Genomic DNA, 24,298 nt, shown 5'->3' on the forward strand with positions numbered 1-24,298 from the left:
AATGTTATGAATTATAAATAGATGTTTTTAGTAGGAGTTTTATTTTCTTAGTAACAAGAAAGAGACTCTTAAAATTTAAGTGATAAAATTGGTGCAACTTTGTTTTCATTTGAATTACTTAATATTACGTTAAAATTGTGTGAGTTTCACAACTGAAAGATTTGGAAATAAATTTCTTTAATTCAAGACAAGTGATTATTCAACTTCACCTTTAAATTTGATTTAACCAATTCAAACATGTAAATGTAATCTATTCTTACAAGGCGGAATGTAGTTTAAACACAAATAAATCCATTATTAACAAATACTGCTTCAAATGTCAAAGCATGCTAGCTTTAGCATTAGCCTAGCAGGTTTTAGTTAAGCGTTAGTGCTGCTGCTAAGCTTGTCAAAACAGAGTTATACATTTGTAAATGTATTATGTAAAGGTGGCATGTTAACCTTTTCCATTACATTCTCAGCTGAAGTGTGACGTTCACTAGTAACTGCCTCACAGGACGTACATCTTGCTAATGGGATTGACTGTAGCAATATAATTGTTGGAAAACTATGAGCTGGATAGAAACATTTAAAATTTATATTAGCAAGTTGGCATGTAAACAATTTTTCTGACAACTACAACTGAGATGAACTGTTCATCGGCAACATTTCAGGGTTAGGAACAACTTGCTAGCAAGGTTGACGTTAGCATGAGCCTTGCAGATTTTAGCTTAGTATTAGTGCTGTCGCTAAATTAGTCAAAGCAGAGTATTCATTTTTAAATATATTATAAAACATTGGCATATCAACCTTTTTCTTTACATTCCCAGCAAACGTGTGATGTTTTTTTAGTGCCTCCTGCCCCAAAGGAAGTTCATCTTGCTAGCAGGTTTGACTAAATCTTAGTTGGGAAACTAGTTTAAGCTCAATCCAAACTTTAAAATGAATCCTTACAATGAGGGACATATACATTTTCCCCCAACAATCACAGCTAAGATAGAATATTGATTTGCAACAATCCAGGGTTAATAACGACCGCTTGCTAGCATATTTCACTTTAGCATTAGCACCTTACACAGAACTAGCTAAAGATAGATACACGCTAAAATATTTAGATACAAACTTTTACTAATTTGATATTTTCTTTCCTTATTCAATCCAAAATAAACATAGCTGGCTTATTGGGCACCACATGATGAATCAGATTAGCTTACACTTAATTAAGTCATCATCTGCTGTTAGATGCTAATCTAAATTATGTAAGATTAGCCTCCGAATGTATTCATTTTCAAATTTGTCAGTAATGAACACCTTATCCAACAAATTATTCACAACCTAAAATATTTTTCCTCCTAATATTTACTACCTCACAAAATTCTTTTTTTGTAGTGTAGCATGACAAAAGCATTATCTGTTTTAGGTCTAATCCTTATACCCAAGTGTTTTACAGCCAATGTAATTACATCTCTGTAAGTCCTGCAGTTTGAACAGCTCTGTCTGCCTCCCTCTGTTCTGCTCCTTTTTCTCACTTCCTCTGCAGCTTATTTCCAGAGTGTGTTCCTGAGGTGCAAATTTGAAAAGACTCTGATAATAATCAGAGGTCACCTAATGTTCTGCACACCAATACACCAATTTGGAGTTGATATTTTCTACTTCTATAGACTCGTGTGAAAAGAAGGAGCTAGAATTGTGTTTGCTCAGCTCTCCTCGCCCACCCATGGAGTGTGAAGCAACTGTCATTCAGACAAACAGTTGTGTGTTTTAATTGGCAAAGACACTTTGCTTTGAGAATGATCAAATTTGCAGCATCCTTCTGGCACTGCAGCTTGCAAAGAACTCTCCCCACACTCCCCGTTTCACCACTGCTTATGCTAAATTGTATGTATTCATGGTAGAAAAAGGAGTTGGCCACCAAATGGAGGATTTCATTTCTTTTCCTCCTCACATTCATCCATTTTTCATACGCATACCAAATTGACCTTCACACTTTCTATTTTCCCACCACCCATTTTACTGTACGCCACGCACCCCCTCTCTGCCCCTTCATCCGCACTTCCTTCATTCCTCTCCTTCAACCCGTGTCATTCAATTTCCCCTGTCCATTCGTCCTTCACTTCCTCCTGCTGTTCATGCCGTCCTCCATCCTCATGCTCTCCGGGGGTCTGTGGCAGCGATAATGAAGCGCATAGTTAACAGATATTAGCTCATTGGTGGTGGATTCATTAGACAGAACCCAGGCTTATGGTGATTATTTACCCATATAGGAGGAGCAGGAGGAGGGGGCACCGGATCAGTACCCCGCTCTGACTCCTTTGAAGTCAAACTCGTCCCCTCAAACAACCTCTCGCACTTTTCCTTTGCCCTCTGTTTCTCGTTTTGCATCAGCACTCCTCCTCCTCGGATGTTATTCCTTCCTCCTGCTCTTCCTTTTTGTCTCTTTCGCTGTCATTATACACCCACAATTCATATCTACTTTCCTTCATTTTCAATCTCTCCATACAGCCCCCACACCCCCAGTGGTAATTATGAAAAAATCTCTAATAGTGCTCAGAGGAGCTGATAGCACCTTTAGCTTAATTAAAGACATTTACGGGATGTAAAGACATGTTGCCCAGGGGGCGGCTGTGTACCCGTACCAGCCCAAACTCTTTATGCCTTTGCTTTTTCATCTCTCAGCCTCTCACTCTCTGTTGCACTTATCGTCTCTCTTTCACACATGCTTTGTGATACACTCATGACATGCCTCTTGGCTTTTGTCAAACTCACTGATAGGGTCAAAAGTTTTGTAGGACTTTTGAGGCTTCACAGTGTTGTAAACATTGTAAACTGAGATCATGCAGATGTCAGAATCGGTTACATTAGCACTCGTTGTTTATACGAACATCTTTGCTATATAAAGCTTGTAATGTCTGCCGGAGATGCTTCATTGGAGGCAAATGATTTGTACATGAAGCAGTTGAAATAGAAAAAGAAACTGTTATTTTTGCACACATGCATTCAGCTCATGTGTGAAGATTTCATGCATGTATAGCCAGCATGAACGTCATGCCAGTTTGGAGTTTTTGATGAGGATTTTGAACTATTTCCTCTTTTCAAGGTGAAAGGATTTTACATCATGCAACTTTACAGATTTTTAAAAACAAGAATTGTGTGCACAAGTTGGGATTTATTGTAGATATTCTCTAGACCACACATGGTCAAAATCGTACATTTAAGCGCATTTATGTACCATTTATATTTGACATTGAGGTTATCAAATATGGCTATAATGCAACTTTAATTTAAAACTGCATTAGTAACAATACAGACTTTTATCACTGTAACCATTAAAACCAGTAATGACTTCATCTCTATAAGGGTCAATAAACTAGCCAGAGTTATGATATGACATTGTTGAGTGATAACAAAAGCTTCTGCCTTCTCTACAACCTGCTAAAAGGTATGAATACAAATATTATTGGGGAGGTATGAATGTGTTTGATCCTGTTTATATAAATCTGAGTGTGTTTGAATTAGTTTTAAAAATAACAACCATTCCCCCTTGAAAAAGGAGCGTTCATATGCTCCATAAAAAGCTGAAAATGAATATTCATGCTGATGATGAGTGAAAACTTTTGAATGAATCTACTGTACATGCAAATCTTTTGTCTTCTCTCATATCCAAGTCTCTTAACTCCACTTCCAAATGTGATTTTAGATAAAAGACTCTTCAGAAAGCATTTTTAATGGACGTGTCGACTCCAATAGAAAACTCAGTTACTTATTATTGTACATTCCCGACAGTCATCATTACACTCCCATCTGTATGTCATCTTTCACTGCACTGCCATCTGCACATCACTATTTTAATTGTACTACCATCTGCAGATACAGTTGTCTAATTTTTCAGATTTTGTTTTTTTTTTTTTTACTTTTGGATAAAATATTGTAAACTGCATTCATCAGTTGTTGCCTTTTGCATCTTTGCAGCCAATGCACCAGTTCAGATGTCCACAAACAGGAAAAAGAACCACAAATTTGAAACTCCCCTAACAATAAGGAGTCATCCATGTAAACGGATGTTTAATAATCAGATAGGAGAAATTTTGAGTTGGGGGATAAAGGTAAGAAATGAAACACCAAGAGAACTGTAGCTATTATTGAAGATGATCACAGTACGACCTGGGGCTGTTTTGCTGTTACTGGAAGAACAGCAAACCTTCAGAGTTAGCAGATGAATGATTAATGTATTATTAAGCTTTTTTAAATCGTCTTCTGGGGGTCCTGACCTGCAGCCAGTTGAAAATATTTGGTGTGTGAACCACCAAATGTGAGTAAACTCTATCACTAAGGCCTAAAAACATCAAGGTCACGGTGCAGCTTGCTAAAAAAACATCTTCAAATTCAATTATCTCCAAATCTGCCACCAAATTTTTGTTTTTCATCTTTACTATCTTTTAAATGTGGTTAAATGCCATGCAGCCCATCTGTCTGTTTATAATGTTTGCATTTTTACATAACTGCAACTTTGCTTTATCAGTCTCCAACACAAAGACAAACGACAGGAGCAAACACGCTCTTTTCCTGCTGATTATGCCGGCGTTAGATGCCCCGTATCCTGTGGAGCCATAAGATTCTCAGTAAACTTGCTGCCATGTCAGTCAGGGATCCCAGTCTGACTGCAGGACCTTGAAAGATACTCTGTGCTCTGAGGGGAAACTAAGAAAGGTCGCAGTTTTGGAGAAAAGCAGCTGCAGCGAGACTTTTTCTTTCTTCTTTCTTCCAATGTGTGATGGAGTCTGGGCTTTTCTGCTTTATTCTCGCTTCTTGCCTTGCAGTTTATTCTTCTCACACAGTCAGCTCACACAGAGGTACGTTTCTGAAGACTTCTCCAACTTTTTTGTTTTATATTTCAAACTTGAAACAAGTTTTACCAGAACTGGTTAAATCGAATGGGTGTGTCGTGAATGGAGAGGTCACGTCTTTGTGCGAGCGGATCGATGTTGTAACACTTTGATGAGTTACATGAGCTCAGCTCAGACGGGGCTCAAGGGCGGCTTTTTGAATTTGTATTTCATTGGGTCCAATTTATTGTTTAAATTCCACATCGTCATGTAAGAATGTTATTATGCTCACAGTGAAAAAGCTGTCATAGAAAAAGAGTAAAAATAAAAGAAAATAATTTGAATGTTCTAATGTATTTCAATTTTATCCAACTCAATGTGATGTTAATTGACAAACTGGAAGGTTCTTGGTGTAAAAAGATTCGTACAGCCAGCGTTTTATTGCCAAGCAACACATGAAAGGAAAAAGGGAGAGTGACCTTTTAGATTAATTTTGAAGCTTAATGGCGAAATCTTCAGCAAGTTTCTAGTTTGTACAATTTTTATCCTGAATATGGATTTTGTAGGACAATTTCACACAAACTTCAAAGTATCTCATAAGGATTTTAGATTAACACAATGTTAATGTTCTCAATTTTTTTAATTTTTGCCAATGTTACATCTGAAAAGTGTGGTGTGCATTTGGAATCAGGAACGTATTCCCCGAGTTAATACGTTCCTGAACCACCAATAGCTGCAGCCACAGCTGGAAGACGTGTGGCGGTTTGTCGCTTGTTGAACGTTTAGAGACTGCATTTCTTTCTGATGCAGTGTTGCTTTCCTTTCACAGAGCATTTTGCATGAAAAACCTGAAATTATATGAACATATTATTCTGAATGAGTTGCATTAGATTTTATTTAGGAATATGAAAGTAAACGGGGGTGAAATACAAAAGCAAACCACATTTTCTACATTTTCAATAAGAAAACGTCAGAAACAAAGTGCCCTTCCTTTTTGACAATGTGCTACATTATAATGAGCTTTCAACAAAATGCAGAAGGAGGCTGTTGTAATCAGACAAAAATGTGAACGTTTCATGAATGTGTTTAGAGGGTAAAACACCATAACTGTTTGTTTTGTTTGGGGTTTCTCTGTGTGAAACTCTTCCCTCTCCTCCTCAGAGTGGGATGAAGTTGTGATGGCTGAACAAAACACATCCGCCACCTTGGTCTGTACTGGTGCCAGACTCCGAGGCGACATATCCATTAACTGGAAGGTGAAGTTGGTGGACACGGATGAATGGAAACTGATTCTCTCAGCCAGCGAGAAGAAGAAGTTTTCCGGAGGTGCCTCGAAGCCGTCCATGCGATTGACTGACGACAACTTTCGAAACACGGGGGATTTCTCGCTGGTTGTTTCACCCGAAGTGGCGGACGCAGGACTCTACTCGTGCCTCATCCAGAAACAGGAGAGGAAAGTGCAGGAGAGGATTTTCCTTTTGACAGTTCTCACAGGTAGAAAAATGACTCAGCTGTGAGCAATAGAAACTGCATATTTTTTCTAAATCATAGGTCTTCTAATTTAAAAAACAGATACTGGTGTTAGTCCGTGAGGAAAAGTAAAATCACTCTTCTTTGACTGAACGTACTCACGTAAAATCACATAGAAGCAAAGACGAGCCTCCAACTAGGAAAACGTTTTTAGTACTTTCCAAATATTCAAACGCAACCATCATTTAGTGGAATGAGAATTTCAGAGAACGAGATCTTGTTTTGTTTGCACTTTTTTCTTAAAAAAACCTGCTTATTATTATAATATATGTGTAGAACTGATTATTTACTTTTTTAAATTAGTAAGAAGGTACAAACACCCTTTGCTTCAAGGGCTACAATTTTCTATGTAACTACATTGTTGCAAAAGTATTGATCGCTTTGAACATTTTCGCATTTCGTCCCATTGCAGCGTCAAACTTACAGGCATTTCATGTGAAAGGCCAACACAACGTAGTTGTGAAGAGGAAGAAAATTGATAGATGGTTTCCAAAATGTTTTCCAGATAAAAATCAGAAGATTGCAGCGGGCTTTGTGTTCAGCCTCTCTGAGTGAATACTTTCAAGAGCCACATTCTGGTGTGATTACAGCTGCAGGTTTCTGTAAATCCACAGAGCTGAATTTCTGCCCGTTTTCAGATGCAGATCAGTTTAATCTCAGTCAGATGAACACTGAGTCCTATAAGGGGAGCCTTAGTGTAAAATGGAACCAAATAAATACATAGAAGGATTAAAAGTCAGCATGCTTTATTCTAATGTTAGCTTTCTGTATCCTTCCCTCTCTGCAGTTGGCTTCTATCCCCCTCTGCCCGTCCATCAGTACAGCACCCTGCGGCTGTTCGCCAAAGCCATTCCTGTCTTTTCTGTCTCTGAAATCACCTGGACGGCACCTGGCGGCCTTCCCATGAAGACAGAGAAGTGGCAAACCTCAGGCACAGTGACTAAAGTGCCGCAGGTCCAGAACGCCGACGGCGGGACTTACACCTGTACGGTTTACCCCCGGGATAGCTCCAGCGGCGTGCTGGCTGTGCGTGTGAACGTGAGCGTCGACGGTGAGCAGAAGCACTGAGGAAAATCACACAATTGTTGTTTCTTTCATTGAAGATAAGCATCAAACCCGGAATCTACAGGAGCAGAAGCATTATTTATTTAGGAATCCTGGACCTGAAGTTTTTCAAAGTATTTACTTCAATAAAAGGGTTTCGGGATTCAAAAGCATGCTGTGGATCTACACTAGATTTCAGTTTGTTCTACTGTGAATATTAGAGCTGCTATGTTTATATATTATTCATCATTTGTTCCTCTCCTTTCCTTTATTGCTCTTCTCTCCTCAGCCAGCAAAGTGGCCTCGTTCACCAATATTTCACATGGTAAGTAACTCCAACAGAAGTAGGCTGAAAGTCCTGAGTCAGCTGCCTGCTAATCAGGTGGAGCTGAAGGTCAGAGGTGACTCTCAGCCTATAAAAACTTAATCCTAATTGCTGGAGAAATTTTTTCCCCCGTCATTTCATTACTCCTTGGCTATCCTGTTTATTCCCTGTCTTAACCTCTCTCCCTGTTATCATCTTTTTGCTCAGAATTGCTAATCAGTGCGTCTTTGTGTGCTGTAATGTTCTCGCCTCTGCTTCCATTCCTTTACCTGCAGGAAATGAGATGTCCAATGCCACTCAGGCTCTAAAACCCTTCCTCCTGGCCTGTCCCAGCAGCCAGGGCGACTACGTCCGGCTTCACTGGCTTCCCCCAGACACGAACGATCACAGCAAGTTAAAGCTAGTGTACGTCTACGACCGCTGGAGGGGTCTCACCAAAACCCACAGTAACAAGCTCCGGCTAGCCGGTCCGCCGTACGACTCACAGGCTGGGAGCTTCTCCTTCCTACTCACGCCTGATTTGAAAGATGGAGGCCTCTACATTTGCGAAGTGACTCTCAACGACGTCACTTTCAGCCAGAGGACAAAACTCAGCGTACTGAAAGGTAAGGAGGAGAGCGGTTGGAAACTGTTGAGCCAGGGGCGTGGCCACAGAGATGGCTGAAATCCGATTGGTCACTGTGCCTGGCCCCGCCCACCAGAGCTGTCAATCAGCTTGTTCACAGCATATTGTAGAGATTCGCATTTTGTCTACTCTCCATGTAAGTAGATGACAGAAATGCTCCGTTTGTTGTTTTACAACTGTCATTAATAATTATTGTTGTTGTTGACTGTTTCAATTTTGTTTTAGAAAAACAGAACTCAACTCATATTTACATGTAAATACATGAGAGTTTTGCCAAATGGCTAAAGTCCCATCGGCAGATTGACTTTAGCCATTGAAGAAAAAGCAGCCTCAGACTACTGCACCAAAAAACTTTTCATAAACGAGAAAAGGAAGTAATTAAGCAATTGTTTGCAATTTGTAATCTATAATGGCTCGATAATTTTCATTTTAAGTTGATAAGTAAGTTGAATAGAGTCAGCATAATGGGCACTAAAAATTAAATGGAGTTGTGTTCTGTTAAACTATGCTAAGCTAAACAGGAACAGTTAGCCTGTGCCCTACATGCCAAACAGATCCATGTGTGTTTGGTAAATAGATAGTTTTGTTATTCAAATCTTGGCCTGCTATTCATTGTAATCTAAGACTGCAGTGCATTTAGATGAAATTGCAATTTAAGTGTGCCACTTTTCTATAGTTTGTGTCTCTGAATGGGACCCATACAAAAAAAAAACATCTAGAGCCTGCGGTGGAAAACTAACACATCACCTTGAAAACATGGTGAAACATGGTGGAGGCTGTATTATGCTGTGGAGTCACTTTTCATCAGCAGGGACATGGAAACTTGTGATTTGTTATCTGCTGGAGAACTTTATTTGTATTCCTCCATAAGTTCTGGTTTCATCTGGTTCATAAACAAAAAGCACTGAGTTGAATTTTAAGCATCAACGTCAACAAATTTCTTTCATTGCAAGTAAGAACATATAGAACCGTGTCATTCATTCATTCATTCATTCATTCATTCATTCATTCATTCATTCATTCATTCATTCATTCATTCATTCATTCGCTTCAGTGCACAAACATTTAAAAACAATCATCCACAGCCCACTTGTAAAAAACAATAAGTAACTTACATAACCTGCCCCTTCCTTTACTATAAAAATAACAGCATGCATCCAGGCATCTCAGCTCAAACATTTCTTCACAAATTAAACCCAAAATCAGCTGCAAGCAGCCTCATCAACCGAGTAATATTATTCAATTAGTTCTTAAAGTCTGATCATTTGTTCTCATGGCATTTGTTCAATTACATCACTGTTCAAGTCATTACCCACATCATTTTATTCTTCTTTTCTATTACCAGACAAACAGCCATGCTTTAATGTAATTTGTGCACTTTAAATCAATTTCTCTCGCATGATTCTTGCCATCAATTTGTATCTTAGATGAAGAAATAAACAAAGAATAAATCCTGCAACCTTTGTGGAAACGAATTTTCAGTCTAATAATATATAGATATGAAAGAAAGAATATTATAAAAATAAATAAACAAATAAGTATATGGATTACAAATTGCTGGTGAGTTTATGCAAAATTTTTCTCATTTCTTAATCAGAATTTTTTTTTTTCAAAATTCCTAAACATTCATGTACAGAATAACTGGGAAAGAATTCAAAAATATTAAAATCTCAAAAACACTGTATGCTGTATTTAAACCTGCCTCACTTTCTTACAATTTATATATCACTTATGACGTCCTTAAGTAATCTTCTGATGTAAAACACAGTACAAATACATATTTATAAAGCGTAGGTATGAATGTATAATATAATGTAATATAATATGACGTAACGTGATGTGACGCAACATAATATAGTATATAAAATCTCTGCGTTGCACTCCATTGTAGCCATTGTTATTAAATATTCCTTTGCTCTTTAATTAAATATCCTCAAATTACTTATTTTTCAAATTCATCAGTGCTTCATTCAAATCAAACCAAAAATATTCTGAAAATCTTTCTTATCACAGGAGGAAGAAAGGCTGAAGTTGCTCAAGGTTTTTGATTTAAAGTTTCATGATGAGTAAATTGGTGTCAAATATTTTCATCCAGAACCTCTCAGCAAAACTTCACCCTGCGAGTTTAGTGAAGATTTTAAAGTTTTACAGATCAAACCAAGACCTTTTCATTTTAGTTTTACTTTTGTTGTTTTGTTGGTCTGAGTCAACGAAAAAGTGAGTGATAAATATAAAAGAATGAAAACATTAGTTTTGTGAAATAATGATGACTCTTTGCCTCAGGGGAAGCTAAATTATAAAATAATGGTGTCAGAAGAAGTTGATGCCGGTTTGCAAACTCAAGCTCATGAAGCATAAAGCAAGGACTTCTGCAGGTTGCCACATCATTAGTCACAGAAACGCTGAAATCTTCTGTAGTTTCTACATAAATGTAACGACGTAAAACATAATGCTTTACGTCGGTTGTGGAAATATTCAAGGAAACAAAGGAAACTGGGACCACAGTGAGTTTTCAACAAGAATCTGCTGTCTCTAAAAGCTCTTTCTCATCTCATTGTTCCTTTAAAAATGTGACTGGCAAGCCATAAATTATGAGGAAAGTCTTTGTCAGCAGTTGGAGGAACAATAGAACAATGGCAGCAGAGATCTCGTGGGATGTAGTTTAAATTTTATTCAGATCAGTCTTTTATATGGTAAAGCATCTCACCTCCTTAAGCTGGCCTCATTCGACAGAGTATGTTTGATAATTACATGGCAAATACAGAGTCAGGGATTTATACAGGTCAGTTCTCCTTGATTCTGATGTAAAGCGCATAGTTATAGTTGTAACAGCTATATTATGCATGGAGAAAATTATGCATGCAACCCCATTGATATTTATTTATAGATCCCTCAGTAAATGACCCATTAATCACATGCTTCCCTTAAGCGTCTACAACCTGTTGCCTGGATATTTGACCATTCATCAGGGTAGAATTGGTTGGTTTCCTGTCATTTAAGCAACATTTGCTAGTCTTATCCGATGCACAAGTACCACAAGTACCACTGGCAGTGAAACAGTTTCACAGCATGATGCTACCACCTATAGCTAGACAATTGGTGCATTGTTTTTAGATTGGATAACCTCACCTTAACCTCTCCAAACTTACTCATCTGATTTATCTGTTGCTTTGGGCTTTGTGCAGTGCATGAGTACCATGACAGTGAATTGAATCCATAGCAAAATGCTACGCCCACCATGCTGGACATTATTCACAGGTTTGAATGCTTCATCTCGACTCTCCCAAACATTCATTTCTTCATGGACAAATGGTTCAATCTTTTACTTCCCTGAACATAAAGCTTTTATTTGGAAGGCATTTTCTTGAGGGAACTACAAACTTCAGATGACTTTGACTTTGCTCAGACTGAAGCAGAAACTTTGCTATTTGTTGGTACCCTCTCAGTATATTGCAATCTAAAATCAGCTTCCTTGTGGGGAATCAAAGCAGGTGTTTCTGGTTTACCCTTTAACATCTTGACACCAATTTCTTTACTTTCGTGTGACTGGTTGGGTCAGATGACAGAAAACTGGATATGTCTGGATTCTACAGCAGGAAAAAGATGGACATCACTCACCACAACTGGTTCTGGCCTGGAGTGAGTGCTTAAAAAACTCACCTACTAGGCCTTCATGACAAGAACAATGCTTGGAGGACTCAAGCCAAAGAACACAGTTTCAACTGTCAAGCGTGGTGGTGGCAGAATCATGCTGTGTAGCTGTTTGTCTTCCATTGGTACTTGTGTATTGTACAAACCTGGTGGACTACGCTTAAAAGCAATGTTCAGCCTGGATTATGCAAGCAGCTTGGTGATGGTTATAAAACGGTCTGCATTCAACTTACTGAGGGTAAATGATCCATGAACTCAAATCTTTTTAATCCCACTGAAACTGTTGATTTAATCTCACTGAAGCTGTTAAAGGTCCCAAATTAATGTGACCTTCATCTCCACTGATCAGATTACGTAAGCGTCTCACAGCACCTGTATTTATCCACTCAGTGACTTTCTGCAAGAATGTGAAAGCAGAAATGTTAAACTATTCAGCAAGGCTGAAGAATGTGCAGAGCTGTTAAGCACCGAGGTAATATGTGTCAGTGTTTAGAGAGACAAGCCTCTAGCACCTGTCTCCTGAGGTGTTTCGGCAATCATGTGCCCCCGCTGAAGAGTCATTGAGTGAGACATTAAATTTGTACTGGTTTCAGCTCTTTATTCACTGACTCCGAATGAGGAAAACAAATAAAGAGGGAGTTTCCCGGAGCCATTAGCAGAGTGTCTCGTTATTAAATGAAAACATTAACTATATTGCTCCGGAAAGAGAAATATGCCTAATTTATAAACGTAAAGACCAAGAAAAATTCTGCTAAGCACCTGTTGATTTTTTATGAGAGTGCCTGAGGGAGTTTTCCTCCCCTTTCTTTGCAGGAGCACCCACACATGCACAAATCCAACATGCACTCCTACTCTTACAACAGCCTGTCATGCTGGCCTTGGAAGGCTTTACTAATCACAGTCCCACCGGCATCCATCACAGCTGCCCAGACATGACCGGTCGATCCGTCACTGTCACTGTCACCCCGCTTCACAAATCTGCATCCGTTGCACACGTTCACACCTCCACCCACTCCCCAATCATGTGAGGCATATATTTTTACCCCTCTGTCGTTAGAAGTATCATTATGTGTGATTATACCTGCTGCCCTCCCACCGAGGCTGTGGGTGGCCCACGCTGATCACACTAATCAAGGCTGAAGTGTGTGTTTTTTTGGGCTTGTGTGTGTGAGGTGGGGATCTGCGGGGCTTGATTACGCCCAGATGGATTCTCATTACAGTTTGATGAGACACCAAGCATCAGTCACAGTCAACCAATGCATTAGCAGTAAATCACTTTAATGAATATATATTATTTTGACCCTTCCCTGAATTGTTCTGTGTTTCTCATATCACGGTCCCCTTCGATCATCACTCCCTCTCTCCGTCCTTGCCCTTTTAAATATTCAGACAGAAACATTTTAACTCTTTCTCATTTCTCTTCCTTCCAGACAGTTTTTTCCCACCAACTCATCCTTCTTTCTGGTTTCTCTTTCCTCTCCCATCTCCTCTCATTCTTCTCTCTCTCCTTCAGTGAAAACCAGCCTTTATCCCTCGAAGCTGAATCTGCTGTGCCTGTACTCGGAGCGCTCCAACATTCGGGGCGCGATGTGGAAACATGACAATAAGAGTCGGCGGCTGCAGATATCAAGCGGCGGCCCTGGCAGCATCAGCACCACCCTGCCGCTGCCCATCACCCCTGATGTAACCGGGAATTACACCTGCTCCCTGCAGCTGAAAAACGGCCAGACCATCCAGGCAGTTCAAGCTGTCACAGCGCCCCCAACAGGTGAGATGAGAGCGCATGCTTTGCAAGTTTTTTTTTCCAGCTTTCTGATGTAGTATCTTTCTTAGATCAAGGGTATTATATCAGTATCACAGAGTCCTGGTGGACCTCCTGTCAGGTCTGCAGAGATAATGAACCATGAGTGTGGAAAATTCTAGGATATGTGCTTCATGAAGCGTTCTGCTGTGGATTAGAGACAACCTCAGGTCAGTTCATCCTCCAGAAATCCTGCTGTTTGAAAAGCAGAATGCCTCTGACAGATACCATATGTTAAACTTTTTAAATTTACCTCGCAGGGTCAAAGGGGATAAAACTGTTTTTTGGAGCATAACGTTGGTTGGATATGCAGCAGATTAACCATTTAAAGCCTCGCACCTTCAGATCTTTAAAATGTATCATTTATTAGCTGTTTTAATAAAACAAAATAGGTTTTTGGAAACTATGTTGGGGTTTTGTATGTATTATAAGTGTACATATCATTTAGTCACCTTCCTAAGATAATGAACTATGTCATTTATTGACAGAAATGATTCATTTTTTTTCTTCTTTTTTTGCTTAAAATGTCTTTTGGAAAGAAAGAGGAGATGGTTTTTTTTCCTGCAAAATAACTCATTAAATAATTATTTTAGATAATGATAACATTCAGTATAACTTTTGCCATTTTTGAAACTAAATTATATTTTTTTCTATTCATTTTGTAGTTGTTGTTTTTTTAAAACAGTATGTACAAAGTATTTGCCCCCTTGCAGGTTTTTAGTTTTTTATTTGGTCAGACTTAAATGTCATGTCAGAGATCATAAAACATATTTTAATTTTATGCTGATATAACCTGAGTAAACTGAGCTGTTTTTAAATGATCACACTGTTTAACTGAATCATTGACTGCGCTCCCTGGGAGGGAACATCTCCCACTGACACTGATTTTATTTTTACGTAACTATGAAGGAATTTTGTCCCATTTGTCTTTGTCAAATTGTTTTAATTCAGACACATTTTTAACACAAGCAGCCTCTTTAAGGTCATGCCACAGCATCTCAACTAGATTAAGTGTGGACTTTGACTAGGTCACTCCGAGACACTGATTTTAGTTTAGCTCTTTTGTCTTTCTGTTTAGCTACTCAGTCCCACTGGTTTGCTTTAGATCATTGTCCTGCTGTATCATCCAGGTACGCTTGAATTTAAACTTAAAACTGATGGTCAGGTTTTCTTCTGCAGGATTTTATACTTTAATCATTTATAGAAAAGATGATAAGCAGCTCATCGCTCTACCACCACCACGATTGATTGCTGCTTTTCTGAAAGACTGAGTTGGATTTTCTATCAGATGCATTGCTTTCACTTTTGTCACAAAATTTTGAAGATTTTATTTGTACTCTTTTGCAAAATGAGAAGAGTTTCTTATTATACTTTTTGATCAGCTGTGGTTTTCGCCTTGGAGCTCTCCCATGAAAATAGCTTTTGCTCAGGCTCTCTGTCTTATTGATCACAGACCTTAACTGAGGCGCATACTGCTTTAGACACTGTTTTGGGTTCTTTTGTCAAATCCTGAATGAGTTGCTGGTGAGTTCTTGGAGTCATTTGGGATGTTCAGCCACTCCTGGGAATATTCACCCTCGTCCCAGGTTTTCTCTGCTTGTGAATAATGGTTCTCTCTGTGGTTCACAAGGCTTTGTAGATTTCAACAACTTGAAAAATGAACCTCTTTAAAGAGCTAAAAGCTTTTTGGTCTACTTCATGTTGTCAGACGAGTTGACTTCACAGGAGCTTTTTACATTAATTATATTAATACTCCTGGATGAGCCACACCAAAAGCTGCTTTTAAAAAATATTCTGGTTATCTTTGTCCTTATGATAATATCGTAACATTAAAGTGCGACAAACAAGCAAAAAGAGAAAAAAAATCTCAATACAGGAAGTTTTAAAGAAAAGTCCTAAACTTCTCTCAGTCTCATAAATTCTCATATCCAAAATAATATTCTTGGCTTGCATGGTTAAGTCTTTCCACAGGATTTCCTAATACTTTGTAAAATTCTGTGTGCAGATTCTTCTATAAAACATAAAAGATATGAAGGCTTTTTTTTTTTTTCATTACCCTTACCCGGTTAATATGTGACTATAATAAGACAGGACCTTGGGACATATCTCCTCACAAAAACTAAATTATTCAGGCTTATTGTATTGCTTGGCTGTGGGGAAGCACAGGAGGATGTGACAGTTAAATGGATCCCTTAGCACAGACTATTTACCTCTCCATATTCCTCGACATCACTTAGGCTAAGAGACTCGGATCTGATTATGACTCCCACTAATGGTAAAGCTGTAACAAGACATTATAAAATGTATATCTCCTATAGGTGCAATTATTCTGAAGTAGAAGTGAGTTACATTTCAGGTTTGTGTCATGGGAAATTTCGACTGAGCAGGCAAGAAAGTTCAAATAAGCTGAGTGCTGTTTGACCTACATAACGCTGTTTAAACTGTCAGGTTGCACAAAAACTGCAAATGTGCAAGGTGGCATAAAAATCCGAGGGTAATAATGAATAATGTAACAATAAGCGGTGACATTTACTGGTGTATAAATAGAATTTCTAGAAGGACAAAAAAAATTCACATAGCTGTTTGATGGAAGAAAACTTTGGTGCTTCGAAAAGCATTCAACATTCATCACTGGTTAAAACATTTTTTATCACTGCATCCAAAAACTTTGGTGTCTTTTGGGATTTTATGTTGCCTAAGTTCCTAAAGTCAGGAACTTTTCTGGGTTGTCCACTATTTTCAGTAATATTTTTCCCTGGTAGTTTATCCCTTTGTGCTTAGTCAATAAAATACATCGAATGAAAACATGAAAAAGCTCAAAAGGGTGTGAATATTCTTGCAAGGCGCTGGGTTTATTTGTTTGGGAACATCTAATGTGCAAAACCTAAAATAAAGTGTGAATTCAGAAGATTAAAAAAACAGCACCGAATAATAGAGAATTTCTTTTACCGATGGCACAGTACAAAGAAAACAAAATTGAAGCAATCATTGTGCTCTGCAGCACACAAAATACTTCAAATGTGAGAGATTTTCTTCCATATCCTCAATTTACTCATCCTTTGCGAAGCATTCAAGCAGTTCTTTGGTCTGCATCCTCTGCGCCACTCCACTCTACAATTACAGTGATATAAATCACACCCCACCTCATTTGAGATGAAACAGGCGAGGAGGAAAGAAAAATGCCAATCGCGGAGACGGCAGGATAGAAAGAGGAGCCGTGGAGGAGACTTGAGAAATGTACCGAGATAGGCCTCACTTCACTGCGCTCCATTAACATAATGCATGCATTAAGGCTGGCCTGGGGCGCCGTGCTGGGCAGTCCTGGGGTCAGCTATCGGTACAGTATTCCATTAGCAGCCTCTGCACATATTCTCCAATCAATTACACCTCGTGCAGCACATAATTGATGGATCGTTCTGAAGCCGGTTAAAAGCTGTGACACGGAGGTTGAGGTGAGACTCAGGGGTCAGTTTGTTATTCAAACAAAAATAATGACAAATTGATGTGTGAGTGGACTTTATCTGCAGTGCCTTGAATGAAGTGTTCACACCCCACAAATGTTTTGACATTTTTGTGTCCAAAATAATGCCACCACTTGGATTTCACAAAGTTAATTGAGACTCCTGGAACAATGCACTGAACAAGGAAAACAGGTGATCCAACTTACCTAACCGTAACTTAATAAATGAAGTTATTAAGTTTATTAAGTAGCCATGTTAAATAAATATAAGTAAGTTTGGCAAACTTAATTTGATTATATGTGATAAATATACATTTTTTTAACCTTTTCACGCATGAATTATGATCCTTTGTGTCATGATTTTTTCCAGTTTATTTTTTATTTTCTTAAGGCATAAAAAAGATAGGAAATAAACTTTTGTAAAAAAAATTATTTTATTGTTTTTTAGGTGATCAATTGTAATTTTCTCCAAATACAAAGTTGTTATTTGAAAAATACATCAGTAGTATTGTTCTTTAGTGGCTATATGATGTCACCATATTTTTTTTACCTGCAAGAGTCGTCTACAGTAGAAGGAGGGACCGGGTCGGTTGGCAGGTTTTTTTTGTCTGTCGGCCATATTGGATTTAACAAAAAGAATTTATTGCATTTGCAGCTGATGGCCAGTAGTTGATAGAGTATTTCATGATGCATTAGTGTCCACTTCAGTGGTCTGTGTGCATTTATAACACAAAAATCCACAAGAAGCACAAGAAAATGGCTTTTAGACAGCTGTCCACTGTAGTGACCACTATGCATGAAAAGGTTAAGTTGGAAAAAGAGAACAATCCAGTCTCTTTTTGAGTGTGGTTGAGATTTACCCTCTTCCCGTTGGATGGGCACGTCAGGGTAAAACGAAAAGCAGACGGAGTGATGAACTCATACTCTACAAGCTTTGGGAGTTGGTCCAATCCAAGTTCATCACGGTAATGTCCTCACAGAAGGAGATCCACTTAAGGATTCGGTTATTCAAACAGTGAATTTCTTCCTAGTTGATGTCATGGGCTTTTACAAATTCTCCAAGATGACAACGTCAGGATTAATTTGACTCAAATTGTGAAAGAAAGATTCAGGGAACATGAGATTTCCTTTCACACATGGACTAGCTGCCACGGTCTGGACCTAAACCCAGTTGATAACATTTGGGATGTGCTGGATGAGATTTCGCAGAGCGTTCAAACTCTTCTATCATCATTCAGAGCTAACTCAGCTCTGAATGGATATAAATATTTGAACACGTCAGAAGCTTTCCAAAATAATCCTGCAGAGACTGAATACCGCAGTCAAAGCTAAAGATATTCCAACAAAATATGAGTGTGATTTTTATCTGTTTGTTTCACAAAAAAAAGTAGTACATGGTTTTTGACATTTTTCAACATGTACAAATCTAAAATTTGGTCTAGAGTGTCTGGAGCCCCCAATGCTCTGATTGCCTTTAAATCAGAGTATTGCTTTAATTGCTAAGTCCATCTGAGACTACTCTGCAAACAAGAAGGGCCCTGCAGAAATATATATAACTGAGAAATGAATGTTTCCCTTCCACTTCACAGATATGGTCCACTTTATGTTGTTCTATCACATAAAATCCCAATAAAGCACATTAAAGTTAGTGATTAAAAACCGCTCGAGGCGCGTGAACACTTTTTAAGCCACTGCAAAGGGCGCAGTGAGAAAACGACTTGCTCGAAAGCAATTTAGCATTTATTATACGTCCTTTCAGAACGGCTGGCGGATATCTAATTGGTTTGTACTCCATGAACGCTGAGCAGACAGCTGCGCGACAATCCAGCTTCCCTGTGGCTCTGTTTTGCAACACTGATGTCATCCTCAATATGCAAACAGGTTTCTTCACAAACCTGCACTCTTCCCATGAAATTTGAATTGTACAACAGTAAGATAATAGTGTGCTTATGTAACGTGTGCGGTGATCACTCTCTACCTCACCTGTTTTTCAAAGCTGCATTGATGGGCCTGGCTGTTTGTTTTGTTTTGTTTGTTTGCCTGGAGGCAACAGCTCGATGCAGAAATCAAGTGGGAGGAAATGAAGAAGAAAAAAAAAAAAACAGAAGGAAATATTTGGATTTTTATCGTCTTTATGTTTTGGAAATAGGATATGGAGTAATTAGAGGCTGTAAACTCCGCTCTGTATGGAAGAGGAATAAAGCATCTGTTGACACCTGGTCTCCGAGAGACGCCTCCGCACTCCGTCCTTTCGTGTGAGTTTGAAATTGTCAGGCTTTGTGGTCCAGACTGGATGCGTGTCAGATCGATGTCTGCAAAGGATTTCCACAGGCTACTCTCTCTTTGCCTAAGAGCGCCTCAGATTTCCTCGCCATCTTCCACAGCAATCATTGTCTCTGACTGACAGCAGCATGATGCAAATGCATGAAACACGTTCGCAGTGGAATCGCAACTGTAAAGTGTTCACATAACAAATTTGAAAAAAGAAAAAAAAAAAAAATGGTTGCCCCCTCTTGACCCGCGCAGCAGAGTGGAAAGCAAACACAGATAAGTTCGAGGGCATTCACTCTCACTGTTCTGTGAGTTTTACATTAGCGTCGCTCTGAGACGTTCATGTTTTTGTCCTTTTCTCCTCCTCTCTCTCTCCCCCCCCTCCGCCCCTCTGTTGCAGAGAGTGTCACCCCCTCCTTCCTGCACCCTTCCCTCTCTGCTTTATTACTCCTGGTGCCCCTGGTTTCAGCAGCTGTCGGCGTGTTGCTATGGAGACAGAAACACATTTCTGATCACGGTGAGTCTTCCGGCGATTTATTTCTTGACAGCTTCTCCGTTGCTCCGTCCATCTCCGGGCCCCCTGCCGGCCCCTGCGTCTGAGTGATGTGGGCCGTGACATCCTCTGGGCTCGTTGTAATGAATGTGCCCCCACTTCATGAGAGTGCGTTCTGTCGCTTCTCTCTGCTCTCAGGTATTGAGCAGTCACTGTCTGTCCAGTCTGGTGAAGCGGAGAACATCTATGAGAATCCAGAGGATATCAGACAGGTGATGAATTCAGACATTTTCAAGAACTAAACGCCCTCTGATGAATTTCACTCCTTATATTCTTTCGTCTTTCTCTTTGCCGTCTTCTCTCTGAAGTGCAATTTTTATCCTTTGCTTTCCTCTTTTCCCATTTCCCCCCTTTTTTCATCGCTTGCTGTTCATTAAACCTGTTTTCAGCTCTCCCCTCCTTCCCAACAGGCTCCTCCCCAGAGTTCAGTCTACATGGTAAGTTGATTAGTCGTCCCCACTACACACAAGCACAGTGCAACATCTCAATAAATTAGAAAAGCATTGACAAGTTAATTTATTTCAGCAATTCCATTCAAATAGATCTATTACATACAGGAAACCCCAAATTCAACACCAGAATAAAACATATGACCAAGTAAAAAGTTCAGAAATACTGTAATGACCAACACATTCATGGGTAATTGACACCCTTCACGAGGAGGGTAAGAAAAAAATCATAATTTGGTTGTTCATTTATGTATCCAAGCATATTTAAGGAAAACTGAGTGGAAGGTAAAAATACAATCGGAAAAAGTGTGCACAAGCAACAAGGTTAACCTGGACAGAACACTTTCATTCTATTGACTGGAACATTTGTCAGGCGACAGTGCTTTTTTGTTTTGAAAGAGAGCAGAAAATAATTCGAGAGAGAGCAAACCAGAGCGTGAGCACAGAGATTCGAGAGAGCACAAAGAATGTTTGAAAGGGAGCAGAAGTTTTGAGTGCAAATATTACAAGTTTTGAGAACAAAGAGATGAAATCCTGCTTTCAAACTGAAAATGTGTGCTCTTGATTTATGGCAGAAAAATTCCCCCATAGAAAAACCAGCCATGTGTTGGACAAGGAACACAACTAAACGTTACAGGACACCGGCCACCGAGGCCTGGAAGAGGAAGACACCAGATCCAAGAATGTAGACAGGCTAATGCTGCTACTAAAGCAACCTGGACTTCCTACACATCTCAGCAGAACCACAGGTTGATCACCTCCATGCCATGCTGCATTGGTGCAGTCAATTCATACAAGACCCTGGGCTTCCTCTATACAGAAAACTGAATTTAATTGAATTCAAAGAAGAGCCCAGACCAAGTACTGAGTGCGTATTCCTGTAAAGTATATGGACATATTTTACATACAATCCTTGGAAATCAAGAAATTAGATAAAAGCTTGAAATATTTTTCTCTGTCTGTTGCGAAACTATAATATACAGTACAAATCGTACCATTTGAATTGAACTACTGGAATTAATTAAGTTATCTCTCTTGCTTTTACATTTTTTTTCTAAGACAGCGTTTCCTTCCACTAAATTTTCCAGTAATATGTGGATGGCACATTTTGTGTATTACCAGCTTCTTTAACAGTGAATCTTTGTGATATAATATTTACATCACGGCTGTTTGATGGAGATAATTGTGTATTATTTTTTTATTTATTATTTTTTCTGCATTAAAAAAAATATATATATTTCCAATTAATTTTATGAAACATTACAATTTCTTCAGAAATTTAATTTTTGTGGTTTCAGTTATAGCAGCAAGCCATGTGGATCAAAATGACCAGAAATAAACACTTGAACTGTGTCACTCTTTATGTAACATGAATTACTTAAACAAATTGACCTTTTGAAGAGAATTCATTATCCTGAGCAGCACCTGGACATGTGAGGAGTTGCATTACATGCATAAAAAAAAGTCCCTGACACTCTTCCAGTTCTAAGCTGTCGGCAGATACGTCTTCCTTCACACTTGGAGTCCTCCAATCTGTCAGGACTCTTTCATATAAACCTGTCACCTTTCAGCAGCCTCCTTACATTATTAGCTTTAAGAAATCAATCTCATTACACACCAGAGGGACATGAATCTGGCCTCAGAATGTGTCTTTGTCCCCGTGTCACTCCTTTCTCTTTTCCTTTGTGGAAGGATTTGAAGCCAAGAGGAGACAATGACGTCTATAAGGAACTGGAGCGGTGAGTGAAAAAATCTTGCATCACCTGTGTGTGGAGTTGTTTGTGGACCGCTCGTCACACTCACCAATCAGACCGGCCTGAACATCACTCTGACACTGTGGCATAATATCACGCCATGTGCTGACAGGCAGCGCTCCTTCGCCTGTGTGTTGTTGTTGCGTGGGCTGCTTGTGTTTGTGTTTAAAGAGGGGGGAATGAAAGAGATTGGAGGACTGGGGTTTTTTTTTTTCGTTTTTTTTTTTTTGAGCGAGTTTGTCTTTGTTCTTTGTTTTCAGATACGAGCAGTGTCAGGGCTGATCACCTACCCACATCTCATCCCCATCCAGCTGTCACATCCTCTCTCTTCACAGCTGCAGCAAAAGGCCTTTTATAAACAGGAGTAACTACTCAATGTCAGAGTTGGGGACTTAAAGAAAACTTTTGAGCTTCACAGAAATGCTATTTAGGTTTTCCTTTACAAGCTTTCGCTCTTTAGAAGTTATAGAAGCTCACAAACCTCTCCAGAATGGATGGTGGTTAATATTGCATTGTAAAATCTAAGCTATCGTTTCCAGTTACAAATAAAAATAATACTTTATGTTTATCACAAAGGCAATGTGATATCAGTGTGCAATGCGGATCTCTGTCTCAGTTTATTTGATTTGCATGAGTGTAAAATGAATCTTTATGATTGTCTTACTGAGTGAAATGAAACAACTGCTTAAAAATACAGCTGTCCTAATTTAATTAAAACATATTGTGATGCTTGATCATTTAATTACTTTGTTGTTGACAGGCAGATGCAAACGTTTAATTTTGCACTCATAATTATTGCTGTCTGTTTTAGGAAATGTTTTCAAAATTTCAATAATTATTGTTGCTTAACAAGCAAATGCTCAAATGTATGTACAAATATTTATGCAAAATAAATTTACCGTATTTTTGCTTCCAAGCAGCAAGATTTTGTTCATTAGAATATAGCTCATTCAGCAGATATAGCAGCAGATTAGGCATAATTGGTCACAACTCCAGCCACTAGATGGCGGCCAAGTGCTTTCAAAACTAATTTTTGATACGTATTGAAAACGCATCATCAGCCATCTGTGGCTGTGTTGTGGTTTCAGACCAATTTATGACAGAAGTCAAGGGTTAAAGAAAGTAAATAAATACAGTTGCCAACTTATCGGTAAGAATAACGATTTCTTCTAGTGTATTAAAATAGGATTAAAATGAAAATTGGTGACAATTTACTTGCAAAGTTCCCCAACCATATTTAAATATCTTTAAATTAAAAAAAAATGTCGAGCACTTTCAGAAAAGTTTCAACTCTGTTTTTTTTTTTGGCAGATTACACATGCAGGGTGTTAATTTGCTCTTCCAAACTAACACCCTTTACATTTTTTTAAAGTAATGTTTATCCATCTGTATAGTGATTGGATCTGGGCTTCAACTGAACTTAATATTACTTTGGGCTTAAAAGTCCTAACATAATGTTGCCAGTTGAAATAACTTCATACAATAAAACAAATTGTAAAAGAAAAAAAAATCTAACCATTTGCTGAATATTCCAGTTAACTCTACAGCTGCTTGCAGGTCCAAAATGACCATTAAGTATCCATTAATGGCCTCAAGATTCAACCTTACCCTTAAATTGCAGGGACAGAACAAATGAAAACAATTGTATCAACATGATTGACCCCCAAAGTCAAATCAACAATTGTTACTAATTCAATTAGACTTGAAATTTCAATAACTTGCAGTTGTTTTAAACTTGTTTTTTTTATTCATAATAACTACTCAGAGCATGACGCTTCACATTGAGGATAAAGAGCCAGATATAACTGTTCCCGTGAATATGTAATGTAAATAACAGAAAATTAAGCTCCTTATTTGTTGTATCACCCTTTTTAAGTCATGATACCTTTACTTCGTTTTATTTGTATAATATATGGTTGTTTTCCGGTTTCTGATTGTAGGCTTTTATTTTGTTACAACTTCCGCTATATATGTTATAGAACGGCAGCTTAACGACAAGTTGCAAAAACATTATTAAATGTATGTTATTATCG

The 24,298-nt window shown here is 38.6% G+C and overlaps 1 protein-coding gene across 1 annotated transcript; it reads left to right on the top strand.

Annotated features, from left to right (window-relative positions):
• The first annotated feature begins 4,626 nt into the window (after positions 1-4,626).
• On the top strand, positions 4,627-23,181 carry g6fl (g6f-like). The gene is made up of 11 exons (XM_014987134.2): positions 4,627-4,829; positions 5,964-6,296; positions 7,120-7,383; positions 7,666-7,701; positions 7,977-8,306; positions 13,491-13,745; positions 19,910-20,026; positions 20,201-20,274; positions 20,473-20,499; positions 22,204-22,250; positions 22,526-23,181. Exons 1-11 carry the CDS (start codon positions 4,751-4,753, stop codon positions 22,545-22,547), a joined length of 1,584 nt encoding a protein of 527 aa, XP_014842620.2. The 5' UTR covers positions 4,627-4,750; the 3' UTR covers positions 22,548-23,181.
• Positions 23,182-24,298: the final 1,117 nt, after the last annotated feature.

Source organism: Poecilia mexicana, unplaced genomic scaffold (genome assembly GCF_051168715.1).
Source record: "Poecilia mexicana isolate PSO_F unplaced genomic scaffold, ASM5116871v1 scaffold_16, whole genome shotgun sequence".
Classification (NCBI taxonomy): domain Eukaryota; kingdom Metazoa; phylum Chordata; class Actinopteri; order Cyprinodontiformes; family Poeciliidae; genus Poecilia; species Poecilia mexicana.